Below are 27,390 nucleotides of genomic sequence, written 5' to 3' on the forward strand. Positions count from 1 at the left end.
ACACCTTCCCCCTGCAGCCTTCCACTTCTCAGCGCTGCACTACGACCTTTTCTTCTTTGCCAGCAAAATCAGTTGCAGCTCCTACTCTGCCTCACAATTCTCCATCTGGTGGCAGCTGCCCCCTTTCCCCAGTGGACTAAGGAGGAGCTGAACTGCTGAGTGCATAAACCAAGGATCTACCGACCAGAGGGATCAAAGATGTGTGTTGACAGGGAATCTATGCTTTGGGGGGGTGGAAGAGGAGAAGATGCCCATGCTGTGTTTACTGTGGGGTGACACATACCTCTTGCTGGAAAACTAGATAATGAGAGAAAGGAAGAAAGAGTGTCATAGACCTAAGAAACCCCTCTGCCACTTAACAAACTCTGATAAGAGTAATTTGAGGACTGCCATGGCGTCGCCTGCCCTTTCCCCCTACCTGTCTAGAATATCTACAGCTGTTGCAGCTACCATCTCTAAGCTCATGTTATGATTCTGTGACAGGGAGAACTTTAATACAGAATTTTACCCACGGAGGAATTACCTCCTTGGTCACTATGCTTTTTTAGGTTTTCAGGTAGAAATTCTAGGTGGACAGCTGAGGGAGGAAGCCTTTTCTGGCTGTTTTCAACTACGTCCTTTAGGAATTACCATTGAAGGTATTGCATTGCTTGTGTGATGTTTTTATCATGTTTTGCATTCCCTCTGAGACAGTCTTTACCTTCATTATTGTCATTATTACCTTCCTGCATATGTATTTTCATGAATGCTTTCACTTTTTAGCCAGATAGAGAAAATTTTTGTAGTTAGTCTTCCAGCAACTTCTGGCCTATTTCTTTTACTTTACTTGATTTCTGCTGAGCAACTTGGTGATGAAGCTGCTCCTGTTCTTTTTCAAAAATAGGCATAATTTTGTGCTTGGAAACACATATCTCTAGGTAAAAGACTGACAGGTCCTAAACTTTTGTGAGTTTTCTCTGCCTCAAGGTTAATCTACCAGTTATACCATGCTGAGTTATTCAGTCAAGCAATGTCTATTATGCTCACATTCAAATGATTACCTTATTACAAAAGGTCGAATTAAGGATTTGTAGTCTTGGTAGGCCTTTTGTTTCTCAAAAACTTACCTTCTGTAGGTGATCTTAGGTAGTTTCTGTGCTTGCAAACTACTGCATTGCTCTCCAGGTCTTCTTTGTGACTCACTGACAATTCCTTACGTTTCTAGAGCTGCTTGCCCTACCCCATGTTGCTGTGTGGGACAGTGTTGCACTCTCCCACTGCTCTTTGCTTTGTAGCTGCACTCTAAAAATTACCGGAAGAACTGAGATTACATACTCCAGGTTCATGCCAGGTTCTCTGTCAAAGCAATTCAGACAACTTTGCTCAATCTTTCAAGTCTGTTTCCAACAGTAGCTAATGCACAGGATATTGACAGCACCGGCAAGAGGCTGGTGTTTATTTATTGAATGAAATTACACAACACCTTGTCATCAATCCCTAACAAATTATCTTTGGCATGCACTGCAGAGGAGTTGCTGCTATGAAATGGAAATTTAGAAGACGTCTTGTACATAGCTCAGTTCTCCCCTCTAACCCAAGAGATAGGTACAAAATAGGTTGCCGAAATCCAACCACTTCTTCCCCTTGCATTGCTATCAAATACCTCAGTATTGCTTGGGCTCCTCCAAGTCCATCTTCATCCTCTAACTTTACAGCCCATTACCTTCCTGCTGTCAGCCCGGGAAAGGACAGCATGTACAGATGGGCCTGTTGCTTTTAAGGGAAAAATGGAAATCAGAGGCACTCTGTCAGCTTTTGCTTTGTTGTTATAAGCTTGCTTTGCTATAAACACTGGAGAAATATCAGAACATAAAGAGCTTTGAAATAGGATTTAAAAAGAAATCAGTGCCTTATCTTCCATTTGAGAGAGAAAAAAAATGGTGTGAAGGACAGAGGGTAAGTCAGACAAAAAAAGAAAGAAACTGAAATTAGAGAGAACAGCAAAAAAAGAGAAAATTAGTCAAAAGCAACAGGAAAGAGGCAGGCATAAATTGCCAATTAACATTCAGATCAAAGGAAAATTTTCATCAGAATCTTTTTCTTCTTCTAAGAAGCATCATGTGTTTCCAGTATCTACTGCAGTGAAGTGAGCCCGCTTTACACAAAAGAAGGCCCAAGAGAATAAGCCAAATAGCCTCAAAGCTTGTGGAAACCATTTCACACTGTTAACAACTAGGACAAAACCCCATAGGAGCCCAGAGCATCGGCATCACTGCCCTTGTTCACTAACCAATTTGCACCCTGTGCCAGCTACAGATCTGAAGCACAGACCCTGCACATGTCTCTGGAGATTCATTTACGCCATGTAGAGCCTCAGACTGCCCAGGAGGAATAACACCACTGTGCCTCACCATCCCCAAAATTCCAATAACTTTGTTCCCAACTGGACTGAGCCCACCTAAACCTGAAATGAGCCAGCACCTCACAGTGCTACAACTGCTGGATTAAGGTAACTTTGCAGTGCCTACCCATTGTGCATTCTGTGGATCATCACACAGGTATCTGTGGGTTTTTGGGGCGTTCGTCACCAGAGTTTGTACATATGGGTGTGCATGTGTATCACAGGCCTCTGTGTGAGTTTGGGCAATGGCAGTATCTATTTATATGGGCACCCCTTCTCTGTCTTGAAGCTAGTGAAGGGACAGTGAAGGTGAAGGGCAGACAGAAGGGTTTAGTTTCTGTCAGTAGCCCTGTGGAAACCATTGCTATGCTGCAACTACACTCGGTTTGCTGTTGGGCAGGCACAGTGACTTCTCATTTCCATCCTGACAGTAGACACGTGCATCATGTGCATGAGGTTTCTGGACAGGTAAGAACAAATAAGAAAAGAAGAAAACATTTTAAATTATAGAGACAGAACTAGGCTGGACAGAAACACACCACTCCACATCAAAACAAGAGCAGGTGTAAAGATGAAAACAATAGTAATTTCTTTGCTGTTCAGTTGTCTATAGAGCAATTAATAGCTGCGATTAATTCATTAAAACAGCATTAAAACTCCAAGTGAGCTCATGTTCAGTCAAGCAAGAGTGTGAGCATTTCAAATGGTATTTTAAACGGCAGAGTTGGAAACAGTAATCAGCTACTTTTCCAGATTTTCTAAAATCTTACTGAAAAAATCCATCTTGATAGGTCAGAGCCTCCCAGCTACAGCCCACAATCAAGCTTTCAAGGAGGAGAGGAAGAAGAAATTATAATTTGAATTTAATATAGTTTTTATTTTCATGTTTTCCTAACTTTTATTGCGCAAACGATTCACTTGACTCTGCCAGAGCCTAAGTCACAGCTGCAAGTAACAGTCCTCATTTCCCATTATATTTCCTGCATGAGATGGTGATATTTATAGCAACTTTCTCAGTCCCTCTCCCAGCTGTCTTGTTATTGCTGAGATACGGACAGAGAAGCAGCAGAAGGCAAGTGCTCTAGCCGAGATTTTTGTAACAAATTACCTGTGGATGGCCATCCGCCGACAACAGAGTGAGTCAGAGGAAATTACTGTTTATAGTTTACAGAACACATGTGACACTGAGCATGTTTGAAAGCAAAGTCCCTGCCTTGAATAGCTTGGATTTAAATGAGTTGAAGTAGCAGAGGAGGAGGAGGGAGGGCAAGAAAAAGCAAGTCTTGCCAATTCATGTCACAGTGCCTGATAATAGGTCAACAAGCAGGAAACAAAATCCTGGCTTCATTATCAACATCAGGCCTATGCTCAGGTGTCAGTGATTTATTTCCTGAAGATATCTCAAAACACAACCAAAGCGTATTTAGAAGGGAACTAAACTCCTGCAATGATGCACATAGGACACTGTACTGTGTTTTCATGACTAATGATTGAAAAGTTCAAATAAATGAGCCCAAAAATGTCACACATTTCTGCAAAAGACTAGCAGATTGTACATGTGGCAGGTACAGTGCCCACATGGTATGGACAGATGGACTCCAACGTTCATAAACATGGAGTTGATGTGATGAAGAAAAGAAGTATCCTTGAGTGTTCATTCATCAAGTTGGAGTGTCTTAGGTAGGATAAAGGATGCAACGGCAAGTAAACAAAATGGAACAAAACAATGACCTAGTCAAAAAGCTACCATCAGAAGGGCGTGTGTGTGGGTATGTAGAGCTAGGGAGGGAGAGAGAGAATTGTAATTAGGTCACAGGGACCAAAAGATAAAACCAGGACAATCTTATCTAATACCTGGGCTGTCACTACACAAATGCCAGGACAGAGGATGAACGAACAATTAAGAGTTTTTAAGAAGCTAATTATGATGACAGAGGATTTGTGGAATAAAATCACTAGATTAAAACGTTAATAAAAAGCTAAAGAAAAACTGAAGGGGTAAGCACTGAAGCCATGCCGTAAGAGCTACAACAAAAGATTCCTGCTCAAGACTAAAAGGAACAATGTTTTGATAAGGATTAATTATCAGCAGCACAGTAGGAAACAAACAGTCCACTGAGTTCTTGCAATAGTTTACGTAAGTTACAGGAATGGCTTTAAGTGAACCATGATTACTAGGATGAATCTGGTTAAGACCAAAAACATGTATGGAAGCCAATCATGAAACAAGTTTGTCATTCTGGAGGAAGGAAAGAGTAAACATTGAAATGAAGACGTTCCCATATATTCCAACACATTCAGAACTATTAAAAAGCTTCCTGTCAAGATAATCCTCAGAAATAAAAACAACAACAACAACAACAACAAATTGGAATATTCTTATTAAGAAAAATAAATAAACACAAAAGTAGATTAAAACACTTGAGCAGAAAACTTTCAGCAGCTTCTTTGCTTCAGCTGACAAAAAGAGCAAACTCTGACAGGCAGGAGCATGAACAAAAGCAGATTCCTCAGCTATACGTGTTCTGCTCCACTAATTAAAACAAAAGCATATAAGTATATTCAAAGCCCAGCAGATTTTGAAAAATAAAAAAAAGAAAAACTTCAGGAGATTTATGAAAAACTTCATAGATTTGTATGTTTTTATCATGCTAGAGAATGACAAAAAGAAAAAGGTAAAAAAATAGGGAGGAAACAAGACTCTGGAATTTGAGGTCAGTCAGGCAACATAGGAAACAATGTAAGAGTTAATTTGCTGTGCTCTTCTAACCCTATGAGTATATGCATCAAGAGGTATACCAGGAAATACAAAATTTAATGTCATTGTGAAGAAACCAACTGTGAAGAACACAAAAAGCACACATACAAGTGATTTAATTGAAAAATTATTTTACACACAGGAAGGAAAATGACATTTCTTCATACTGCAGTCACAGTAAGCAGTAACACCAGAAGTTATGAAAAAATTTGTAAGCTAACCAGCCAAAGATCATACTTATTAAAAATATACAACTAATTTGTCCAGTATTTACAGACAAATATAACCTTTCGTAAATTATTTCATTTAGAGAATTTCCAACGGTGAAAACTAAAAAGTGATTTTGCATGTCCCCCCCTCCCAATTTGGCTATAATTATTATGGGATTACTTGGCTAAGAGGCCCTGTGACATATATTATTGTCATTTTACAAAGACAGCAAATCAAAAATTGTCCTTCTAGCTGCAACTCCAAGCAGCAAAGTTTATTTGGAATATATTTCTAAAAACAACTTTCAACATCAAACATTAAAGGTTCTGTTACAGATGTCATCCCACAAATGAGCAAGCAGCAAGATGTAAATTTAAAACATACAGTATACTTTTCTTTTACATTAAAGATAAGAGATTATACAGTTAAGCTTCTAGAAACCAATAGGACAAATCAGCTTACAACAAAAAGGAAAAAAAAAAGAGAGAATGTTCCTGAGAATTTTAAGATTGCAGTAAGGACTCTCATTTTAAAAAAAGGTCGAGACGAGTAATTCAGATAGTAGTTTCAAACCTCTGAGTGACAGACCTGACAGTATGCGGCTCACTTCTAAAGTGTTCACAAGAGAAAACTACAAAAAAGTGATCTTGTTGCAACGAGGATTAAGTTTACTAATCACAGCTACCTGCACCTCCCTCCACTGGAATTCCTGCCCTCACCCACTCCCTCTCCTGCTGTACCCACAAAGGTCAACAGAAAGATTTGCAGCCCACTGATTCACATTTACATAACATTCTGATGTTAGACAAAGGTAAAGCTGTAACTGAAGGATTTTGGAAAGAATTTTTCATCATGTTAGTAAACAAAAGCTCAGCACCTTGCAGATCAAAGAATTTTTAACTAAATATTTTGTTTAGCTATTAAACACAGAAACAAGTCTAAAAAATAATAAAGCAGGAAAAACTTGAACATAACATTGAAGAAATACTCAAAGAATATAGCTGATGTTGTACTTTAACATTTTACTTCATTTAAGTACAGAAAATGTCACCCATCCTATGATTTATAACGTACACAAAATACGTACAGAAAAGAAACCAAACCTCTTCAAAAGATTATCAAATATGTGTATATGTATATAGAACATACACACCTAAAATGTGCAAATTTCTTTTAATGCAAGTTAAACAAAGCATTTGCAGGATAGAGCTATACAATGATAATGGAAGATAGAGTATTCTACATAATCCTAATGATGTTTCATATCTACAGCCAGTGCAAACTTACAAGGCACAAACTCAATGCTGATGCTGTAGTGTTGTAAGTTACATTCAGGCACATCTCCATTTGCAGTTCTTCAGAAAAAGAGCAATGGAAGTGCTACTTCTGTACTAAACTGCCAGCCTTCTCTCGAAGTTTAAGCACTAAATTGATGTAACCTATATGCTACAGTTACCAGTGGGGTTCTGGGTTAATTTATCATCAGAAAGTCTGTGGCTAAAACATCTGTTATAACCTCCTCATATGTGAAAGTATGCTATTTCCTACAATACCTCCCATACATTCTCCAAAGACTACATATACCTTGCCAGCCTCAAGACATGGGATCTTACAGGGTATTACTAATGCTTTTTTTCTAATTTTAGTCAAACAGCTGCAGAAAGTTTATCCAGATTTAAAAGAACCAAAACAGCAAACAAACCAATTCCAAACAACCCCCCCCCAAGAACAGCCAGCAAAACACCTTCTGAGTTACTTGCATTTAACAAACGTCTGTTAAATTGCATAGTGACAGTGTGTAACAGCCAGTAAAGAGTTAAAAACAAAAGCTTGCTGTTTAAGGCAAAATTTTAACACAGCATAGCAGAAAAAGCCAAATACCAGGTCCATCAGTATTTAGAGCAAAATATTGGCCCACGCAGTCTTATCCTCAAAGTGTTTTCCTTCCTACTTTCATACCAACCCACATTTGCAGTATGCTTGATTAGCAAATTTTGTTGCATTTTCCTAAATGAAATGAGAGCAATTAGTATGTATGCTGATTGACTAATACCGAAAACACCTGACAAATATGTTCTCTTCCACCCCTCAAAAAAGGGTTTTTTGAGCCTACTGGGAGTTTAAAACTCACTTGTATCCAGATCTAATACACTACCTAAAATGGAACTATTAATTTAAAGCTTTCTAGTATTTATTAGACTTTACCACATCACTTTGCTGTCTCACCCTAAAATTGTATTTCTGTATTATTTTTCAATAGAAGACATTTAATAGACATCTGAGGAAAACGATACAATACAAAAGCTTAAGGGTCTTTGCAAAGGTATCTTCTATTCCTTCTGCAAAGTAGGAAAGGAGTGATTTTATTGGCATTTATTTGAAGTGCCATCAATAAAGACACAAGAAGACTTTTAAAAGAAAAAAAAGTTCTAATGCTCCATGTGTATCTTTGGTTTAGCCTTCCTGACCAAAATCTTCTGTAAACTTCTTTAACTTCTCCAGGTCCAATTCATTAACTGTTGGTTTTGTGCTAGCTAGCGACCTGAGCATATCAGCCTGTCAGAGAAAAAAAGAATATGCATTAAAAAAAACATTAAAAAGCTCCTATTTACACAAAACAAAGTAAGCTTGAACACTTCTGCACAGAGGCAGAATTTTAACACTGTCAAGACAGATGACAGTTACTGACTTTTCCAATAACAAAATCATAACCTCAGGTTAAGGTTTAAGGCACTCATCCATTCAAGTTTTATTCATCTGTTTTTCCTGATAAGAACTTAGTTCCTTTTTTTTATTTGTCAGCTACTATTTTCAACCCTTGTTTACAGCAGATTAGAGTGGAAAAGAATCAGATGTCCCCATGTACTCTTCACAGTCCAGCAAGATAGAACAACAGATTGCGATTCATCTCCAGCAAAGTTTTACTGCTTATGACTGGTAATTTCTGTCTCTTCAATTTAGTAAATTTCCTAGATAATAATTAGATGCTAGAAAATGGAATTTAGAAAAATCACAGATCTATGAAGTTGAAAGCAGCAGTTAAAACACTCTGTGAATAAAAAAGGGAAAGAAAATTAATCAAGTCCTAGTTAAAGGCAACTGAAAAAAAGTAGATGCCCAACACCTCATATTACTATAAAATTATGGCTAAATCCAAAAGTTAGTATCATGATTTTCTACACTTGATATTTCTCCCTGCTTAGAAAGAATTAAAGCCTGATCTCTATAAAGACAAGAACCGATTATGGACACTATAGTGCATCAGAGCCCAGGTACCATTAGGAGCACACAAGGAGCTGTTATGTTTAATTCCAGGAAAGACTGATTAAAAATCCACTTAGACCATACAGGTAGAAGTTTTAGGGCAGGCCTGAAGCTGCATACATCCTTTTGTGCTTCCTCAGTATGCAAACAGGCACAGAAAATTCTTTTCTGAAATATAGTGACGGTTATATTTACAAAGCAGTGCCTACTGCTTGAGAGGTTTGTGATCCCCATGAAATACACAGATTTCTTTCATTCATTACAGGACTGTTGGCACACAGGAAATGACAGCAGCATGGATTTGTTATTAAGTGCTTCCCATGAACTTTGTACTTAAATTCAGAATGTGCTTTTGCTGCCCTTGGGGAAAAATGCAGAATAAGTGTCCAGCAATTAATTTTTAGTGAACTAAAACTGAAAATTGTCTTAAAATGACGTATTTTATTCCCTAGGCCAAAGAAAGTATTTTAATATACACAAAGAAAACAGCTGGAAGAGCTGTATCACCTGTGATGAAGTTTAACCAAAACTACCACTACATCCAAAATCTTCTTACATTTTATTGTTTATGCTTGTATTTATTTCATGGGTAATATTTACCTATGGCACATCATGCCCCAATTTACACTGAATGTAATTTTCCATTTCCCAGTATTAATGCCACAGAGTGATGGGAAGAAAGCATATCATGGTACAGGGACCCCAAAGGTTTTAAATGAATAAAAGCCAAGTGAAAGAACTGTGGAAGAGCCAGATGCTGCCCATGGATGAAAGAACAGCAGCTGCATGCCAGCAGACATGAACAAAAAGAATTGCTTATCAGGGATAGAGAGCTGGCTTTTCTGTAAGCATGCCATACTGTAGTGCTGCATATTGAGAATTCAAATATCTGGTTATCTGGTATGTGCAGCATTTCTGAAAACAATCAATTCATCCAATTGTCTTGAAAAACTCTTCACCTTAAAGTCTTTTCAGGGTTCTGCAAAGCAAGAAAGAAAAGCTATAAAGAATACCTACCATGGAAACTTGAGGCTCCAGTAATTTATCCCCTGGGACCTCCATCCATGACATTTCTGTGGCTCCAGGATCACCTGGAGAGCAAGGGGTGAACAAATCTACCATTGTGTTTGGAGTAGACACTGATGGTCCCTTTACCTAAAAATAAGAAAACACTCAGTTTATAGGAGTTATAATTTTAAACACAAAAACCAGCTGAACAGCACCCTAGAGCAAAAACATTTCTTGATTTTATGCAGATGGCCTACTCATTGGGAAGATATGTCCTGTGAAAGAAAAATTTTGTAAGAGTATGGGTCATTCTCTTTGAATCTTAAGCTGAATGTGCTCATTGGAAGAAACTAGATTGAAAGAAAAAGAGTATCTTCAAAATAAGTGTAGCTGTTCAGTTCAGGGCCCTTAACCCTGACTTACTGGTAAAAAACCTGTAATTGTAACTGAGATGACAAAGAACTGCTGCCAACACAAGTTACATGGTACATATCTTGATAGCTTAGGATCTAAAATTTTTCCTACCACACCTGCTCTTTTAAGGAGTGGCAAATTAAAGCTTCCCTTTACAGCAGCAAACACCTCTGCAGAATACCCTGACCTACCTTCACCTAAGATACGTGAATTTCTGTAAAAATCAAAGTTTGCACTGAAAATGTAAACAAAAAATACTTGTAGTCTGGGTCTACTCTAAGAAATATTACAAATGAAAAATATAATTTTATTTAACCAATATACGTATTTCATGTATTTTAACCTCTGTTTATAATCACACTGTTTTTAAGAGTTCAATCGTTTACAGAGAACAATAAAGTTTGAGCAGGACCCATATGTGCAAATTGTCCGGGGAAAAGACATTCCCAGATCTAACTGATTTAGATTGGTGGTAAAGAATGCCAACTGGTTCTTTGTCAGATAAAGTTTCTGAGATCCAAATATCATGAAGAAATGTTTCTTAAGTCAGTACACAGCATGTAGAGGTAACTGCAAGATAAGCCAAGCAATATAGTTTGAATAGGCTCTTGGTATGAAACTAACTAATCATAAATTAGTTTCCACATTACAGCATAGTGTCCATAGGGTGCTGCACGCTGCCCAAACAATGAAACACAGACCTTGCTCAGTTGTCTTGCCCCTTTACTGGTTGGCGAATGTCACCCCAATCCACAAAAAAGGCTGCAAGCAGGACCCTGGCAACTACAGGCCTGTCAGCCTGACCTCAGTGCCTGGCAGGGTTATGGAACAGATCATCCTGAGTGCAATCACACAGCACCTTCAGGATGGACAAGGGATTAGACCCAGCCAGCATGGGTTTAGGAGGGGCAGGTCCTGTCTGACCAACCTGATCTCTTTTTACGATCAGGTGACCCACCTGGTGGATGAGGGGAAGGCTGTGGATGTGGTCTATCTAGACTTCAGCAAGGCCTTTGACACTGTCTCACATAATATACTCCTGGAAAAGCTGGTAGCCCATGGCTTGGACAAGTGTATCCTCTCCTGGATTAGGAGCTGGCTGGAGGGTAGGGCCCAGAGAGTGCTGGTGAATGGAGCTGCATCCAGCTGGCGGCCGGTCACTAGTGGTGTTCCCCAGGGATCAGTGTTGGGCCCAGTCCTGTTTAATATCTTTATTGATGATTTAGATGAGGGGATTGAGTGTATCATCAGCAAATTTGCTGATGACACTAAATTGGGAGGGAGTGTCGACCTGCTGGAAGGCAGGAGGGCTCTGCAGAGGGATCTGGATAGACTTGAGAGATGGGCTGATTCCAATGGGATGAAGTTCAATAAAGCCAAGTGCCGGGTCCTGCACTTTGGCCAGAACAACCCCATGCAGCACTACAGGCTGGGCACAGAGTGGCTGGAGAGCAGCCAGGCAGAAAGGGACCTGGGGGTACTAATTGACAGGAAGCTGAACATGAGCCAGCAGTGTGCCCAGGTGGCCAAGAAGGCCAATGGGATCTTGTCCTGTATCAAAAATAGTGTGGCCAGTAGGAGCAGGGAAGTGATCCTTCCCCTGTACTCTGCGTTGGTGAGGCCACACCTTGAGTATTGTGTTCAGTTCTGGGCCCCTCAGTTCAGAAAGGATACTGAGGTGCTGGAGCGGGTCCAGAGAAGAGCAACAAGGCTGGTGAAGGGACTGGAGCATAAGTCCTACGGGGAGAGGCTGAGGGAGCTGGGGTTGTTTAGCCTGGAGAAGAGGAGGCTCAGAGGTGACCTCATCACCGTCTATAACTACCTGAAGGGAAGTTCTAGCCAGGTGGGGGTTGGTCTCTTCTCTCAGGCACTCAGCAACAGGACAAGGGGGGACGGGCTTAAGCTCCACCAGGGGAAATTTAAGTTGGGTATCAGGAGAAATTTCTTTACAGAGAGAGTGATCAGGCATTGGAATGGGCTGCCCAGAGAGGTGGTGGATTCACCATCCCTGGAGATTTTTAAACGCAGATTGGACGTGGCACTGAGTGCCATGATCTAGTAAATGGACTGGATTTGGACCAAGGGTTGGACTCGATGATCTCGGAGGTCTTTTCCAACCCAATCGATTCTATGATTCTATTCTATGATTCTATGCTTGACCTCCTCATGTTACTACTGTCACAAGTAACACTGATTCAATGTTTTTACCAGAACTTTACAAGAACCTTAATTTTTCAGTTTGAAAAATATGCCAAATAAACAGAATGTGCTTAAGTATAATCCACGTGTTCTCCTGTGTACGAGGGAATACTTTTTTTTCCCACCATGTTAAGAAACACTTGAGACAGAAAAAGAGCACCTCTGTAATATTCCCATTTAAGTCAAACTGCAAACTGAATGCTTTTAACATTCTCTAGAGACATTAAGAGTCATAGCATGAATATTCAGAAACCAGATCCACCAGACTTATAGCAGGACTAGAGGGAATGTGAGAGATTTTTGATTCCTACTTACTTTTTTAAAGTGAGAAGCTGATTGCACTTTTCTAACAGGCTGCATGAGTGCATCACGTACAATGATGCTTATATCTGCACCAGAATAGCCTTCAGTTTTCTTTCCAAGCTCTCGATAATCTGATTCTGTTAGGAGATTTGGAGTTGACCCAAGGTGGAGTTTGAACATTGCAGCCCTGGCATGGTCTTCAGGTAAAGGAATATAAATACGCTTCTCAAACCTGGTTTAAAAAAGTAAAAACAAAGTGTTCCACAGATACTAGCTCATGCAGGTGCACAGTGGAAAGAAGCCTATGCAAATAAGCGTATAGTTTGCTCCTAACAACATTAGAAAGAAGCAGTTTCAGTATGATAAACCTTTCAAAAAAATCTAAGGCAAATATTCAACAACCTGTTCTCATAAATAATACTTCAGTTAGCATAAGCTAACATCCAGAACATAACTGCTTCCATTTCATTACAAAAATCTTCTCTTCAGACTGAAGTTTTCTCAGATACTCTCCAGCAGAGTTTGAGTCATAAAAGAAAAAACTGAGATGAAGAAGCCTAAGTGTTGAAGTATATTTGCACAGTTTTCACACTCAAAGAAAGAACTACCTGAAAACAAACTGATGAAACAATTTTCTACACTCTCCAACTAAATTAAAGGAAACCTCATAGCTGGAAGCAAATTTGAAGTCACATTCTCAATAGAGTTGTCAGTAGAAAGTGTTGGTAACTGCAGTTCCTCCTTTGAAGCAGCATCTGTTCTCAGAGTGGGAATTACCTCCCATCAACAAAACAAGAGTGCCTTCAAATTCCATAGAACATAATTAACCCGATATACATGACAGAGTGGCCTAAATCCATGGAAAAATACTATAATTACAGTCACTGTTGTACAAATCCCTTTAAGTCTTGTGGGCACAGAATGAGAGAATGGTTTGAGTTGAAAGAGACCTTTAAAGTTCATCTAGTCCAACCCTCCTGCCATTGGCAGGGACACCTTCCACAACATCAGGTTGCTCAAAGCCCCATCCAGCCCCATCCTGGCCTTGAACGCTCCAATGATGGGACATCCACAACTTCTCAGGGCAACCTGTGACAGTGTTTCATCACCCTTATAGTAAAAAATTTCTTCTTTATGTCCAATCTAAACTTACCCTCTTTCAGTTTTAACCATTGCCCCTTACCCTGGCACTACAGGCCTTGGAAGAAAAACAACAAACATCTCTCTGTCTTTCTAATAATCTCCCTTTATACACTGAAAGGCCACAATAAGGTCTCTCCAGAGAGAACCTTCTCTTTTCCAGGTTGAACAGCCCAAACTCTTTAAGTCTGCCTTCATAGGAGAGGTGTTCTCATCATTTTCACAGCTCCCTTCTGGACCCATTCTATCAGGTCCATGTCTGTCTTGTACCATGGACCACACAACTGGAATTTCAGGAGTGACTTGAAATTTTAAGCAACATGTTCACCTCTAAATCTGTCTCACACAACACTATACTCATACAGGTTAGAAGCGACCTCTGCAGGTCACGTGATCCAACCTCAAATCTAAGTATGGCCAGCTTGAATGAAGTATATAAATAAAAGTCAGCATCAGTCATAAAAAAGCAATGTTTCTTTAGCCTACAAAAATGACCATTATGCAAGCTGTGCCCTCATCTCAACATAATCATATATGTCATATAGCTGTGTTTGTCCTCTGCTTGCTCTGCAGCTCAAAGAAAGATCCAAATAATCAGATACAGATTTGGAAGCTCTTTATCTACAAAACAGCAATTAAAACATGCACTGAAAATCACAAGTCATACCTGACCAATAGAAAACCATGGTGTTTCTGTGTAAGGTTACATTTCCATGAAAGAATTCAAGCTACTCAGCAGTTCATTAACAGCTGAAAAGGAAAGCTCTGCCCTCTCTTGCCCTTCTGAGGTGTGCATTTTCTAACTTGTTCTCCAAGCCCACCAGAACACCAACAAGGAAGCAGAAAACTCCTCCATTTCTTCAAGCATAATCACCTAACCAAGAAATCAAATAAACTACAAGGCTGATATAAGAGTGAACAACCTACCTCTCTAAAGGGGCAAGAGGCTATTAGTTTGGCTTGGTCTGTCTCATGGAACTGAGCTGCAGAACATTAGCCATGGCTGCAAACATGGGCTGGATTACCACCTCAAACAGTCTCTGACTGAACCTTCACACCAGTTATGAATTTCACACCATTAAAATAATTACATCATACCTTCTCCTGATGGCAGAATCCAAAACCCAGGGTATGTTTGTCGCTCCTAAGACCAAGATTCCTTCATTGTCAACACCAACCCCTATACCAGGACAGAAATAATTTCATTGTTAAGATGATAAGCAGAGACTGTTTTAAAAAGTCATCAAAATGTAATGAGGTGGAACTGCAGTAATTTTAGTGTTCTCATGCAAGCTACACTTAAAATACATCTCTTAATTCCTCTGTCTGATTCTGAAAACCAAACTTACCTTGCATCTGGACTAGAAATTCTGTTTTTATCCGTCTAGCAGCCTCACTTTCATTTTCACTTCTTGACCCGCAGAGAGAATCTATCTCATCAATGAAGATAATAGAAGGTTTGTTTTCTCTGGCGAGCTGGAACAAGTTTTTCACTAATCTTAAAGAAGAAAACAGCTTCAGTTATCTTAATAATTTTATTAGTTACATCAGTAAAAACACACAACAGTGTGTTTGCTCAGAGAAAGCAAGAAAAAAGAAGTATTAATATAAAGCTATTTAAAGACACAACATTCTTCCAGCTCCAAGGCTTTGCACTGAGCAAGATAGCCCAGCATAAAGAGAGATGAAAAAATTCAGAGTGCTCCAGGCATGGTTTTGCAAGAAAAAGCTCTTTTTCAGTTTACATTTCTACATGACAGCCTGGACTATACAAAACCACCACTCTAGACAGATTCAAAGGAGCATGGTTTTCTCTTATTTAAGTTAATCAAATTAATTCTAGGGATTTTGTAAGAAATAACTTGTACTTCTACTTTATACAACTTTACTAAATAATTACTATATGACAAGAAACATTGGTTTGCAAAAAAAACAAAACAAAACAAAACAAAACACCCTAAAAATAGAACCCAAAATACTTCCAGCCATATTTCATTTACACATTTTACTAAGTTAAAAACAAATAGGAACATGCTGCAAAATTTTTCACATTACAGCATTAAATCTCAAGCAATAGTCTCAAATGAAGTCAAATAAAATCTAACGCCGAGGTAAACTCCAGTTCTGTATTTCTTTTGCAACAGAAGAAAAGCAGCTTAAGGTTTCCAGCTTTTGAGGAAAAAAACCCCCTCAGTTCAAACACTTCCTCAATCTATCAACTTTAAATAGCGTTGCTGAGTTGTCTCACACTTCAAACTATTGAAGCATGGTTTTGACAAGTATTCTCATCATTATATGAAGGTACTTTCTGTATAAACCCAGAGCTTTTGATTAATTCAGAGAAGATTTATCAGGGAAGATTTTGGAAGCCTAGATGGACAAATTCTTGCACTTCTAGACTGCAGCCAACACATCACTTCAGGTTTCCTGGTCTTATTTACATATGACATAGTAACAAACAAAGAGTTAGCATAGGGACCCCTGAAATTTCCTTTCATGGCTGCTCTTCTCCTTCAACTTATTTCTGCAAGTCCCTTATGTCTTTCAGATTTTGTTTGAAATCGGAATGAAGAAGAAAACCACCTTCATATGGACAAAGGAATGCCACACAGTTGCTGGGACAGATGAGTGGGGAGATGCCAAGAAGCAAAGTAAGCCAGCACTTCAGAGTGATAGAGTGTGCAATCACAGCTGAATTCAGAATGGGAATGAGCTCCATGGTGCTCCATAAACCTTCCTGAGCTAGTTTTAAAACTATCTTGAGCCCTGAAGAAAGATCTAGATGCAGCTTCTCAAAATGCAGAACATGATGATACCGTTACATGGCACTGCAGAACAGAAACACCTCAAGTTTGTTTTTAAAAAGACAAAACTGTTCCCTCAAATTCAAGTTCTTTACAGCAACTCATCTAGCTCTATATTAATTTCTTGTTGAAAATGTTTTCCTGGACCTCTGGCAACTCCAACTTACTTTTCACTTTCACCTAACCACTTTGAGACTAGGTCAGAGGAAGATACTGAGAAGAAGGTAGAGTTGTTTGCTTCTGTCGCCACAGCTTTTGCTAAATAAGACTTTCCTGTTCCTGGTGGTCCAAATAAGAGAATCCCTCTCCAGGGTGTTCTTTTGCCTGCAAAAGAGAAACCAGCAGTCTTCAAAATACTGTAGAAAGACTGAACCTATTTTCTGATTATGCCCTTCTCATGTACTCTGAGGTTTTCCACATCTACCCATGAAACTTCCGTCAGACGGATCACAATCTCTTTGATAAGAGCTCAGCTTGAGTCTCTGATACATTGGCATAACACAATTCATGGGCCCCAGTGTCAGTCTTGACTGGCCAATAGTAAATAAGTGTAATTCTGACCTGTAAACAGGTGTGGAAATTTAATGGGCAAGATGACTGCTTCTTTAAGTGCTTCTTTGGCACCTTCGAGGCCAGCAACATCACTCCATTTGACATTTGGTCGCTCCATAACAATTGCTCCTATAAGAAAGGATTGTATAAGTCAGTGATGCACATATCTTTTCACAACTACAGCAAATTCCATTTGGCAAAAAAGAATAATATAAAAAATATATGCCCATGTCAATACTGAATAAAACCAAGGCATTTCTAAGTAGATATAAACACCGAATTCCAGTAGGCAAATGGATGTTATTTCTACAGAAATCTGTCACGTTGTTTTACCAAAATAAACCACGGATAACCAGAATACTTGTGAGTTAGCAGAAGTCCTGCAGGAACTATCTCCTCACTAAACCACAACTGCACTTCCCAAAAAATCTGAAATTTCATTTTAAACAATGAAGCTGCACTAGCTCAGGATATGTAAGATTCTCCAGCAGATGAAGTAACTTGTTTGGTATCTCCAGATGTGCAGCAAACAATTGGACTACCTAATGGTAATGAAGTTTGAGAGCTAGGGCTGAAAGTGTCAGAAAGGTTATATGGAGCCTGCTTAGCTGCAGAAGTATCTTCTTAGTCAAGCCACGTTCTCTCAAAGTTTATCACCAAGTCTCATCTTCTTCAATCAGTGAGTTCAGCCAACCGAGCCGTAATTTAGCCTTCTCTTCAGACTTCAGATTGGTTAGTCTGACACACTAAGAATTATTTTGTTTCTACTAATTCTGGAGGGAAAAACTTGGAACTCAGATAATAACTGAATATTAGATACTGTGATCCTAGCCAAGGCAAATCCAAAAGATAAGAGAAATTTTCACATATGAAAAAATGCCAAACAATCCAATGCTTATCTAAGTATTCAAACACAATGAAAGTTTTGGTTGCCCTAATTCTCTACAAGGGGTTTTCTGTAATTTCACAATTGGCTTTCACCAGGTATTTTCTCAGCATTTTCATCTCATGCCTTCAGAGCTCTGTGAAGTAATTTAAGGCTTTTTTATTTCTATGGGACTGAAAATTTACTGTTACTCACTGGCTAATGAATAAAGCAAATAAAGGAGAGTTTTTCCTTTGCTGCATTCCTTCTCTATAAGATTGACATGAACAATCTCTGTTAACAACTGCAACTATTAACAGTTTGGAATTTAGAGTCCAAAACCAACAACATATCATTTAAGATGCTAAAAATGTTAGAGAAAGTTAATTGTGAACTGTCTTAACTTGCAATCTATATACTGGAATTAATTCAACCACCTACTTTCAATGCATTCAATTCTTTTGCTAGGTTGATTACATCTCAGTTTTTCTTAAACAAAACTATGGGCTCCATCATTAAAACAATTAGCAGAACAAGTAACAGTTCCGATTGGAACAAGAGATTATTTCAAAGTAAAAATATCAGTGATCTAGACCAGACATACCATGGCAACTGAAATCACTGCACTGTAAGAGATCCCCTGTACCACGACAGAAATGGAGCTGGAACAGTAGGCTTCCTAATTTTGTAGGTGTAAATGAACAGCTGGAAGATTAAGCAATAGAGTGCAAAAGGCCTTTAAAATTCTAAACAAGAGTAATGACAATAGACCCCCAACTATTATCCAGTCTGAGTGTCACCTGGTCACTTCTTCCACCATAAGTTACTATCATAATTAAAATCTAAACAATCACAAATATGGGAAAGTTCCATAAGGCAAACTCGGCTAGGAGTAACAAGGAAGCAAAATTAAATACATGAAATTTCTGTGGCTGTTATAGGAAGTAAAATGAAAATGAGTAGTCTGAAGACAACGCAGAGCTTGTATCTTGTTATCTGAGTAACACCTGTGTTAAGTTTAAAGGTACCTCAGACTTTCAAGCAATCAAACGTACAAGCAAGGTGGTTGTCATTTTATAGAAAGTACCAAGAAAGTTCCGGTCCTATTCTTGAAATAGGACCTGAAGGTCAGATTCATGTAGGAAGAAACAAAGTCTTTATAGCAAGAAACAGGATAAGAGTCCAGTGCTCAGCAATTTTCTGTCATTTTTAAAAAAATAGGAAACTGTCCCATATAACTGTGCATAACATTAAATAAGTGTGCAGCAAAGTAGAAGCAGCATGGGACAGTTTCTGAAAAACAGGAGAACAATGAGGTTTCTTCAGATCCATACGCACCTTCTGTCAGGGGAGCTCTGAAGAGTTCTTCACCATTAAAGGGTAATAAATATGAAAAAATCCTCCTTTTTACTGCGCACAAAACTACTGGTGGTTGCTATACATTGCATCACTAACTGTATTCTGAATTTGAGCTCAAAACTCCAAACTATGATGCTACTTAGCTGTGAGAGCATCATCACTGCATATGAGAAAATGCTGCCCATTACTATAAATGGGAAATAATCCATGTTCTTTACTCCTAAACTTGAGCACAAGCTTTTTTCTGTGAAAACAGTCCTGCTTACCCTAAGTGTTTGTATGATGTTCATACCTTTAGCCCTAGGCAATACTTTAATTCACTTAAGAGTAAAAACTTCTCCTGTTGGAAAATGCTGTCCGGAAAGATGGTACAATTTTAACATGAAGCACAGGGTACAGGAGATACATTTCAATACAGTCACTGTATAAATTCATGGCACACAAGCCCATACTTCCAGAAAGACTATGCTTTTGAAAGTGTTGAGCATACTAGTTGAGCCACTTACAGACATTAAAGTTTACCCATAACATTTAGATGGCAAAAATGTAGGAACTTGCTTGAGTGAAGTCACTCCTATTTAAAGAAAAGGATGCTTCAAATTACCTTGAAGTTGATTCTGTAGCTTCTTTTTTTCAGGATCCTCTGATTCCCCTTCCCCATCACTGTCATTCCTGATATGGAAACAAGGAAAAAAAATTTGAAATACAGTAAGAGGGACTGCTGTCTTAGGGTAAAAGTCACAATGCAAAAAGTATAAAAAACATCAGGCTGAGGAAGGAATGAAATAAACGTTGAGATGCTTCTAGACCTGTACAAGTTTACATGATTGTACTCCTGCTTTTGTTCACTTTCCTAAACTTTTTCTACAATTTCTTTCTAATTCACCCTCCTTGTCTTTTCAACTTCCTCTTACGGGTCTGAGCACTCTTAACACACTTCTACATGCTTTGAGCCAGCCCTCAGGAAACAAAACCCTCATATTCAGCAACACAGAAGCAATAAAAAGGTTTATTTGTAGACACTGGGCAAAAGTGACAATCTGGACTTGCAACATGACGTGGCCAATAACACCTAGTACTATGAAACCCTACACTCTCATCAGAACAAAGGATAGTGGAAATTAAAGAAGGAAAAAAGAGACTAGACAGTGAACAAGTGGAGTGCAGGTCATGAAAATACACGTAGCCTCTGTGGTATTACCAATTCCTTCTAAAAATAAAACAGCAGGACACAGTACAGCTCAAAAAATGAAACTGATGAGATGAAAGAGTGACATTTTAAGAGACAACTAAGCAACTTCAGCTGTTCAGGACTGCTAAAAGGGCAGCCACACCAGAAGCTATCATCCTGAAATTTTCCTCTCTCCTATAACAGTAATAGCAAGAGCAAAAGAGGCTGGGCTTGTTTGGGTGACTCTGCTTGTTCAGCTCTCTGATATGCAAAGTGAGAAACAAATCTTATAAAAGGAAACTAGCAGAGAGACCCGGCAGCAGCAAGACATTAGAGTGATTCAGTCCATCTTACAGAACTTTACCCCATATAGAACTTTTCACCTCTTATCAAGTGTGAGAAAGATCAAACTCAGTAAGTCCAGTAATCATCAGTCTGAATTTATTTTCTAGTTAGTAAGTATTTAAATGCAGAAAAACTTTAAAGGTCATTGGCTCATTGCCATTAAATCCAATAATCATTGGATTCAGCTTTCATTCTTCAGTGAATTTCCTATGCAAATGTTCACACATTTTAGTAAACAAGCACAGAAATGTCTGTGATGATAATTCATGGCATTTTTATTAGCCCACTATATTTCAGCACAGTCATCACCTGAAGCATTTCAAAAACACTACTCAAAATGATCTTTCAATAGTTGAATTTTAGAATAAGCTGAGTTCAGGAAGTATTTTGCTTTACCTTCTCCAAAAACATACCCTTTTGCATCAGTAGGACCAGACTCTTTAACTGGTTTTGGTGCAGTTTTTTCTCTCTTTTTCAGATATTCTTTCAGCTTTTCTGCTCTGTCCAAGTATTCCGTACATTTCATTCTAATGCTGTGTTTTGCTTTATCACCCTGTGCTTCATCTAAAAGTTTGAAGAGAAATAATTCTTAGTTAACAGCAAAACACATGTGCATCACCAGAAAACAAGACAAAATCTCTGCCTTCTTTATATCTTATCAGTATAGCCCTCTGAGGGCTCACCACATAACCAAATACCTCAACTACTTATTTTTCCACTATGCCATGGAAAGAAGTGACAGGAAGGATGTATCACATAACAGAAATCAAATATACACCTGAACGTTGCCTTGGCTTAAAATTTGACTGTAAAGGATTAAGGATAACGGCACTGGAAGCTTTTGTGTCAGCCCTTCAAGCTGCTAGACACTGCCTTAATAACTGATTTTCTAAAATAGCTCATCAAGATGCTGCTTGTGCTAAGCAATTTTTATTGAGAAGCATACTTGATTTTTCCACTGCCTGCTAATTTTAAAAGATAAAGAAAAAAATTACATAAAATATCTGAAAGAATTCGGTGTGTTTTAACAGCCACACTGTTCTCGTAGTCACTATTACAGTATCTCAAATCAGCAATCAACATTTAACATCAAGTTTATGTGTTAGGTTTCCAAAAGTATATCAGTATTGTTAAAAGAAAGTGATATTCTGAGAAAGTCTATAGGACATAAATGGATAAGAAGTGATAAACACAAATTATCATCATAATAAAGGACTATAAAGAAACTATAAAGAAAATAGTGGTTTTTTCCAAATCATGGAGATCTTTAAGTGCACTTACGTCAGGCAAGCAACCCTAATCCACTTAGATTAGGGCTGCACCTACATTAAGAAGGCCCACTCCTTGCATACAAGCACTGGACATGGCACAAAATGTTACACAGAAGTGTGAAAAAGCATAAAATAATGAGAATATGGAAACCTGAAGAAAAGTTATAACATACAAATCCATCTCATACATTTTCTTGGCCAAGATGAACAGCAAGACCATGACATTAAGGAGCAAAAAATGCCAGCAGAGGGACTGTAGAAAGGCAAGTGGCATGAGTTAAAAGGAGCAAAAACCACACTGTAGATACAGCAAAGACTTCGTGGGTAACATGGACTTCAGTACAAGAGAAATGTAGGGATCCCTGCACTTATTGTCACATTTCCTCGTGCAGTGGCCAGCTTGAAACACTGCTACAAAAGTGCAGAAGAGAGACAGCAAATAGCTGCCTCTTGTCTTAAAAAAACCCTAAAACAAAACACAAGTAAAAAATAATCCAATTTCTTTCAAGAATGGAGCAAGCACACAACACAGGAAAGGTAAAAGCTGAAAAATATACAACGTCAGCCAAACTACAATTAGCAAGTATCAACTGTTGATGAGAGTAAAAATTTAAATACTGATGTTAACATACAAGGTTACTCTTGTGCAATCTGACTACTAAACTTCACTTAGTCATCCAATACGTTACACTTACATTTTACAACATGGAGAAAATACTGCACAGCATGTTGGTACAAGCGGAAGGCTTCCTCATAGTTTCCTGCTTTATCTTCTTGTGCTGCCCTGCTAGCAAGGTCTATTGCTTTCTGTAACACAAACAAGTAATTAAGCGCTGTGCAAAAGCAGTTTGCACCATCGGAGACGCTTTAAGCTGTTACCCTGTTTTTTGATGGCGAGTTTTCCTGCTTCTCAACATTTACCCCCAAAAGTTGAAGGCAACCGATTACAAGTCTTACGTGCTGTACTGTACACGACACAGTATTTCCACCCTTTTATGAACAGCAATTTACTAGCACACAAAAAAGCACAGAGAACATATCCAAATCTCAAGCATCAAAAGCGTTCTGTGAGCAGTTATGAACAGATTTTTAATTCATTTGTTCAAATAGATCTGTGATTTAAGCTACCATATTGCACACACTGGCCAGTGGATTTATTGCTATCACCGCTATTTCATTGCTCTTAAGTGCTTATTACTTTCTATTATACTTTCCTCCTTGGAATGCCAATACTACTTCAGGACAATTAAAACTCTCTGTTTTTAACTCCTTCATGTGAGTTAAAAAAAAAAAGCAGTTGGTTAGCCGGAGATAACAAACTCCAAATAAATCTTCTCTAGCCCCTCACCTATTTTTTCACATTCAATTGCTTTGCTAAGCATTGTTAGTATGCTCAGGATGACTAATGTCAGAGATCAAGGTGGAGAGCTTCAACTGCAGCAAGGATTTTCCACTAGACATTCCAGTACAGATACTCTTGCCACTATCCAGACACTCTGCTGTGTTTCAGGCAAAATAAACCGACAAGAGGGAAACAACAAAATCTCTCATTCTATTGCCTTGCATTGCTGTCTTGGAAGCAAACATCATCTCAACAGATCTACCTGAAATCAAAGGTATTTAAAACCAATGAACCAATAAAGTAGACTCTATGGCTCTGTTGTGGCAAGTGTTGGGACACACTGTAAGCATCTGTTTCTCTGGAACAGGATTTATTCTTTCCTTTTTGGAGAAGCCAGGAGCTGATAAGCAGTTCCCCAGGTACGAATGGGCAGTCCCGTCCTTGGGGTTCATTTTGTGCTGGCTCCCTTAGGCCCCTCTAAGCACCATTCAAATCTAGCAAAAAACCCAAAAATTAACCCCAAACAGAAGTTTCTTTCATCATAAGACCCTTCAATGACTTCAGTTACTATGGGGCAGCCCAATGACTCCTGGATGCAGTACAACAAAGACAACGATATACACGGCACTAAATCCAAAGAATAAATGGCAAAGATCACCTGCTAAAACAGAACTGTGAGAAAACAGGGCATGTTGCAGACCTGCTTCTCTGAAAAAGTCTATTGTCTCCTCTGAAAAAGTCTATGTATTGCCTGGTTTTGTAAACAGCCAAAGACGATTACCTGGCTATTAGATTCTCAGCTCTAATACTTCCTTACATGAGCTGCACAGGAAGCTGAACATGAGCCAGCAGTATGCCCAGGTCGCCAAGAAGGCCCATGGCATCCTGGCTTGTATAAGGAACAGTGTGGCCAGCAGGACCAGGGAAGTGATTCTTCCCCTGCACTTCGTGCTAGTGAGGCCACAGTTGGAGTGCTGCGTCCAGTTCTGGGCCCCTCAGTTCAGGAAAGATATTGAGGTGCTGGAGCAGGTCCAGAGAAGAGCAACAAGGCTGGTGAAGGGACTCGAGCACAAGTCCTGTGAGGAGAGGCTGAGGGAGCTGGAGTTGTTTAACCTGGAGAAGAGGAGGCTCAGGGGAGACCTCATCGCTCTCTACAACTACCTGAAAGGAGGTTGTATTCAGGTGGGTGTCGGTCCCTTCTCCTAGGCAACCAGCAGTAGGACAAGAGGGCACGGTCTTAAACTCTGCCAGGGGAAGTTTAGGTTGGATATTAGGAAGAAATTTTTTAAGGAGACAGTAATCAGACACTGGAATGGGCTGCCCAGGGAGGTGGTGGATTCACTGTCTCTTGAGATTTTTAAGATGAGACTGGGTGTGGCACTTAGTGCCATGGTCTAGTAACCACAGCAGTGTTGGATCAAGGGTTGGACTTGATGATCTTGGAGGTCTTTTCCAATCCGGTTGATTCTGTGATTCTATGATTCTAAGAACACCACCGCTATCAAACAGAAAATCATTATTAGAAAGTTCTATGAACTAGGGCATAGATGACCAGCTTTAACTATCCCTAAGGCACAAACCACATTCATCAGGCCATAGTTTGATGAATATCACCCTCAGAAAGAATGTCAGCCTTAACAGGTGTCATCCCCCTTCTGCTTATTCTAGACCCTGCAATATATCCTCTGCTTTGCCAGTATAAACATTACACTGCCTATGTAAACACTGCATACGGAAACGATCACGGTTCAAACAGCTGAAGAGAAAAGGGACTGTTCTGAACACAGGTCACTTCTGGATCTGTTTTGCCGGCCTGCCGCAGCACCGATTACACAGGCCCGAGTGAGGGTTAACACAAGCTGAAAACGGAGCAGGCAAGGGCTTCTACAGCAAGAAACACAAGCCAAACTATGCGTCCAGACCACAAGAGGCAACAGCGCTTCCCAGACGGGCATTAGGCATCGGATCCCGCAGGGCTGGTGCTCGCAGGGACCCCCTCCGGGAGGGGTCAGGGACCCCCTCCCGGCGTCTCAACCCCGGTGCCATGAGTGGTGACCCTGCGGGCTCAGCCGCGCCGAGCTCCGAGCCCACTTCCCACCACACGCCCCTGGCTGCGGCTGCCTGCGGCTCTCCCGACGGTGTCCTCGGCCCGGCGGGCAGGCGGCGTTCGCGTTCCCTGTGCCGCCGCTCCGCCCGCAGGACAGCCCCGGCCCAGGACAGCCCCGGCCGCGCTCCTCCCTGCCCGCCGCCCCCGGCCCGCCCTGCCCCAGACAGGGCCGGCGTCGCTGTACCTGCAGGTTGCTGGTGTTGCCCGCCATGGCGGAGCGGCAGAGGGGCGGAGGCGGGAGCAGGGAGCGCAGGCCCGCGGCTGCAGCCGTCGCAGCGCCCCCGGCCCGGGAACGGGAACCGAAACCGCGGCCTCCGCCCGCCCTTCCGCACCCCGCGCCCCACCGCGCCCCTTCCGCTTCCGGGCACGCCCCGCGCGCCGCCAGCGAGTCGCTAACCAGGCCTGGGAGCGTCCCGCGCAGCCCCTCGTAGTCCTTGGTGTTCCCTGGTGTTCCCTGAGCCGCTCTTAGTCACGGAATCGCTAGGGTTGGAAGGGACTCCTGGAGATCATCCAGTCCAACCCCCCTCCTAAGGCAGCGTCACCTAGAGCAGGTGACACAGGAACGCGTCCGGGTGGGTTTGGAATGTTGCCAGAGAAGGACACTCCGCATCCTCCCTGGGCAGCCTGTTCCAGTGATCTGCCACCCTCAGCGAAAAGAAGTTCTTCCTCATGATGAGGCGGAATTTCTTGTGTTTTAGTTTATGGCCATTACTCCTCGTACCACTGAAAAGAGCCTGGCACCATCCTCTTGGCACCCGCCTTGGAGATATTTATATGCATTAATGAGATCCCCTCTCAGTCTTCTCTCCTCCAGACTAAGCAGGCCCAATCTTGTTTAATCCATCCTGACACAATCATGAGCGGTCAAGTGTCACTGGCCCATGGGTCAGTAATGAAGCTCTGGTGACGTGTGATGCTGACGGAGTGTGGAGGAGGAAGTGACTCAACACGCAGCTGATTACAAACCGGTTCTGTAAAGCCAACCTGCTGTATGGATTTAGGGACGCCTGCTAAATTAGAGCCATATCCTTCCCCACAGTACTTTAATTCCTTTAGGGCAAAAAAGAATGTCTGGGAAACTTCACTAGATTAATAAACCCCATTCTTCCAACTACCTCCAAGTAACCACAGTGCAAATTTGACTTAATAATTTCAATGTCACTTTTTAAATTATTTTTTTTAATTTTTTTTTTTTAATTTTAAATAAAACAGTTCAGTGAACCTTTTTGTTACTGTAAGTAGGTTGCCTGTTCTGGGCAGAGGGAAAAAGCACATCCACAGTCCTCCCTGTACCAGGGAAGGTCATGGTAATATTTTCCTCAGATCACCAGGTTGGCAGTTTGTCTTGGTAAGTGTCCTGATGTATCGAGGATGCTTTGGTTGATTTTTAGACATGTTCAGTAACAACTGTTCTCCTCAGCTCAACTCCAAATGTGTAAAGACGATGTAGCAAAGATTAAGTCATGTAATCAGGCTTTGGAAAATGACATGGTAAAGGGAGTTTGCCACAAAAGACAAATGAAATTGGCCGAAGTGAAGGGAGAGCTGATGATTTCTGAAGGAACTTTACAGCTGTGTGGTCATCAGGATTCAAGCATAGCATCCATGGTGGAAAGTGCTCAGGAAGACTGGGGGCTAAATCACATATATCAATTTCTTTCTTATTCCATCTTCAAAGGATGAGGCAAAACCGTCCTTTTTACTCTTTCACCATTGATTATGTCATCATAGAGCCCTTGGGCTCTTTTTAACCTCCTTCTTATTTAAAATACACTACTTCCTTGGGGATGTCATTTCCCTTTCGGCTTTACCTTCTCATTCTGATTAGTGTAACTGAGTACTCTGAGATACATTCCTGGCACTAATATTTCTGGCTGTGTCCTCTATACCTATGATTT

At 40.2% G+C, this 27,390-nt stretch overlaps 1 protein-coding gene across 1 annotated transcript; it reads right to left on the reverse strand.

The window, feature by feature from the left end:
* Positions 1 to 5,588: 5,588 nt before the first annotated feature.
* On the reverse strand, positions 5,589 to 25,834 carry VPS4B (vacuolar protein sorting 4 homolog B). Its single transcript, XM_064662703.1, has 11 exons — positions 25,677 to 25,834; positions 22,739 to 22,850; positions 21,186 to 21,336; positions 19,861 to 19,928; positions 17,042 to 17,161; positions 16,648 to 16,804; positions 15,026 to 15,174; positions 14,775 to 14,856; positions 12,549 to 12,768; positions 9,630 to 9,767; positions 5,589 to 7,904 (listed from the first exon to the last, which is right to left on the reverse strand). The coding sequence occupies exons 1-11, from the start codon at positions 25,701 to 25,703 to the stop codon at positions 7,803 to 7,805; spliced, it is 1,326 nt and encodes a 441-aa protein (XP_064518773.1). The 5' UTR covers positions 25,704 to 25,834; the 3' UTR covers positions 5,589 to 7,802.
* Positions 25,835 to 27,390: the final 1,556 nt, after the last annotated feature.

This window comes from Pseudopipra pipra, chromosome 1, assembly GCF_036250125.1.
Source record: "Pseudopipra pipra isolate bDixPip1 chromosome 1, bDixPip1.hap1, whole genome shotgun sequence".
Taxonomy (NCBI): domain Eukaryota; kingdom Metazoa; phylum Chordata; class Aves; order Passeriformes; family Pipridae; genus Pseudopipra; species Pseudopipra pipra.

What these genes read in the sequence shown, in the direction of transcription:
- VPS4B (XM_064662703.1), bottom strand. Translation starts at nt 25,703, where the DNA reads ATGGCGGGCAACACCAGCAACCTGCAG. An exon ending in TTTTCTCCATGTTGTAAAAT is followed by an intron (nt 21,337 to 22,738) that starts GTAAGTGTAACG and finishes TCAAACTTTTAG; the next exon opens with ATGAAGCACAGGGTGATAAA. An exon ending in CAGCTTCTCACTTTAAAAAA is followed by an intron (nt 9,768 to 12,548) that starts GTAAGTAGGAAT and finishes TCTTATTTTTAG; the next exon opens with GTAAAGGGACCATCAGTGTC.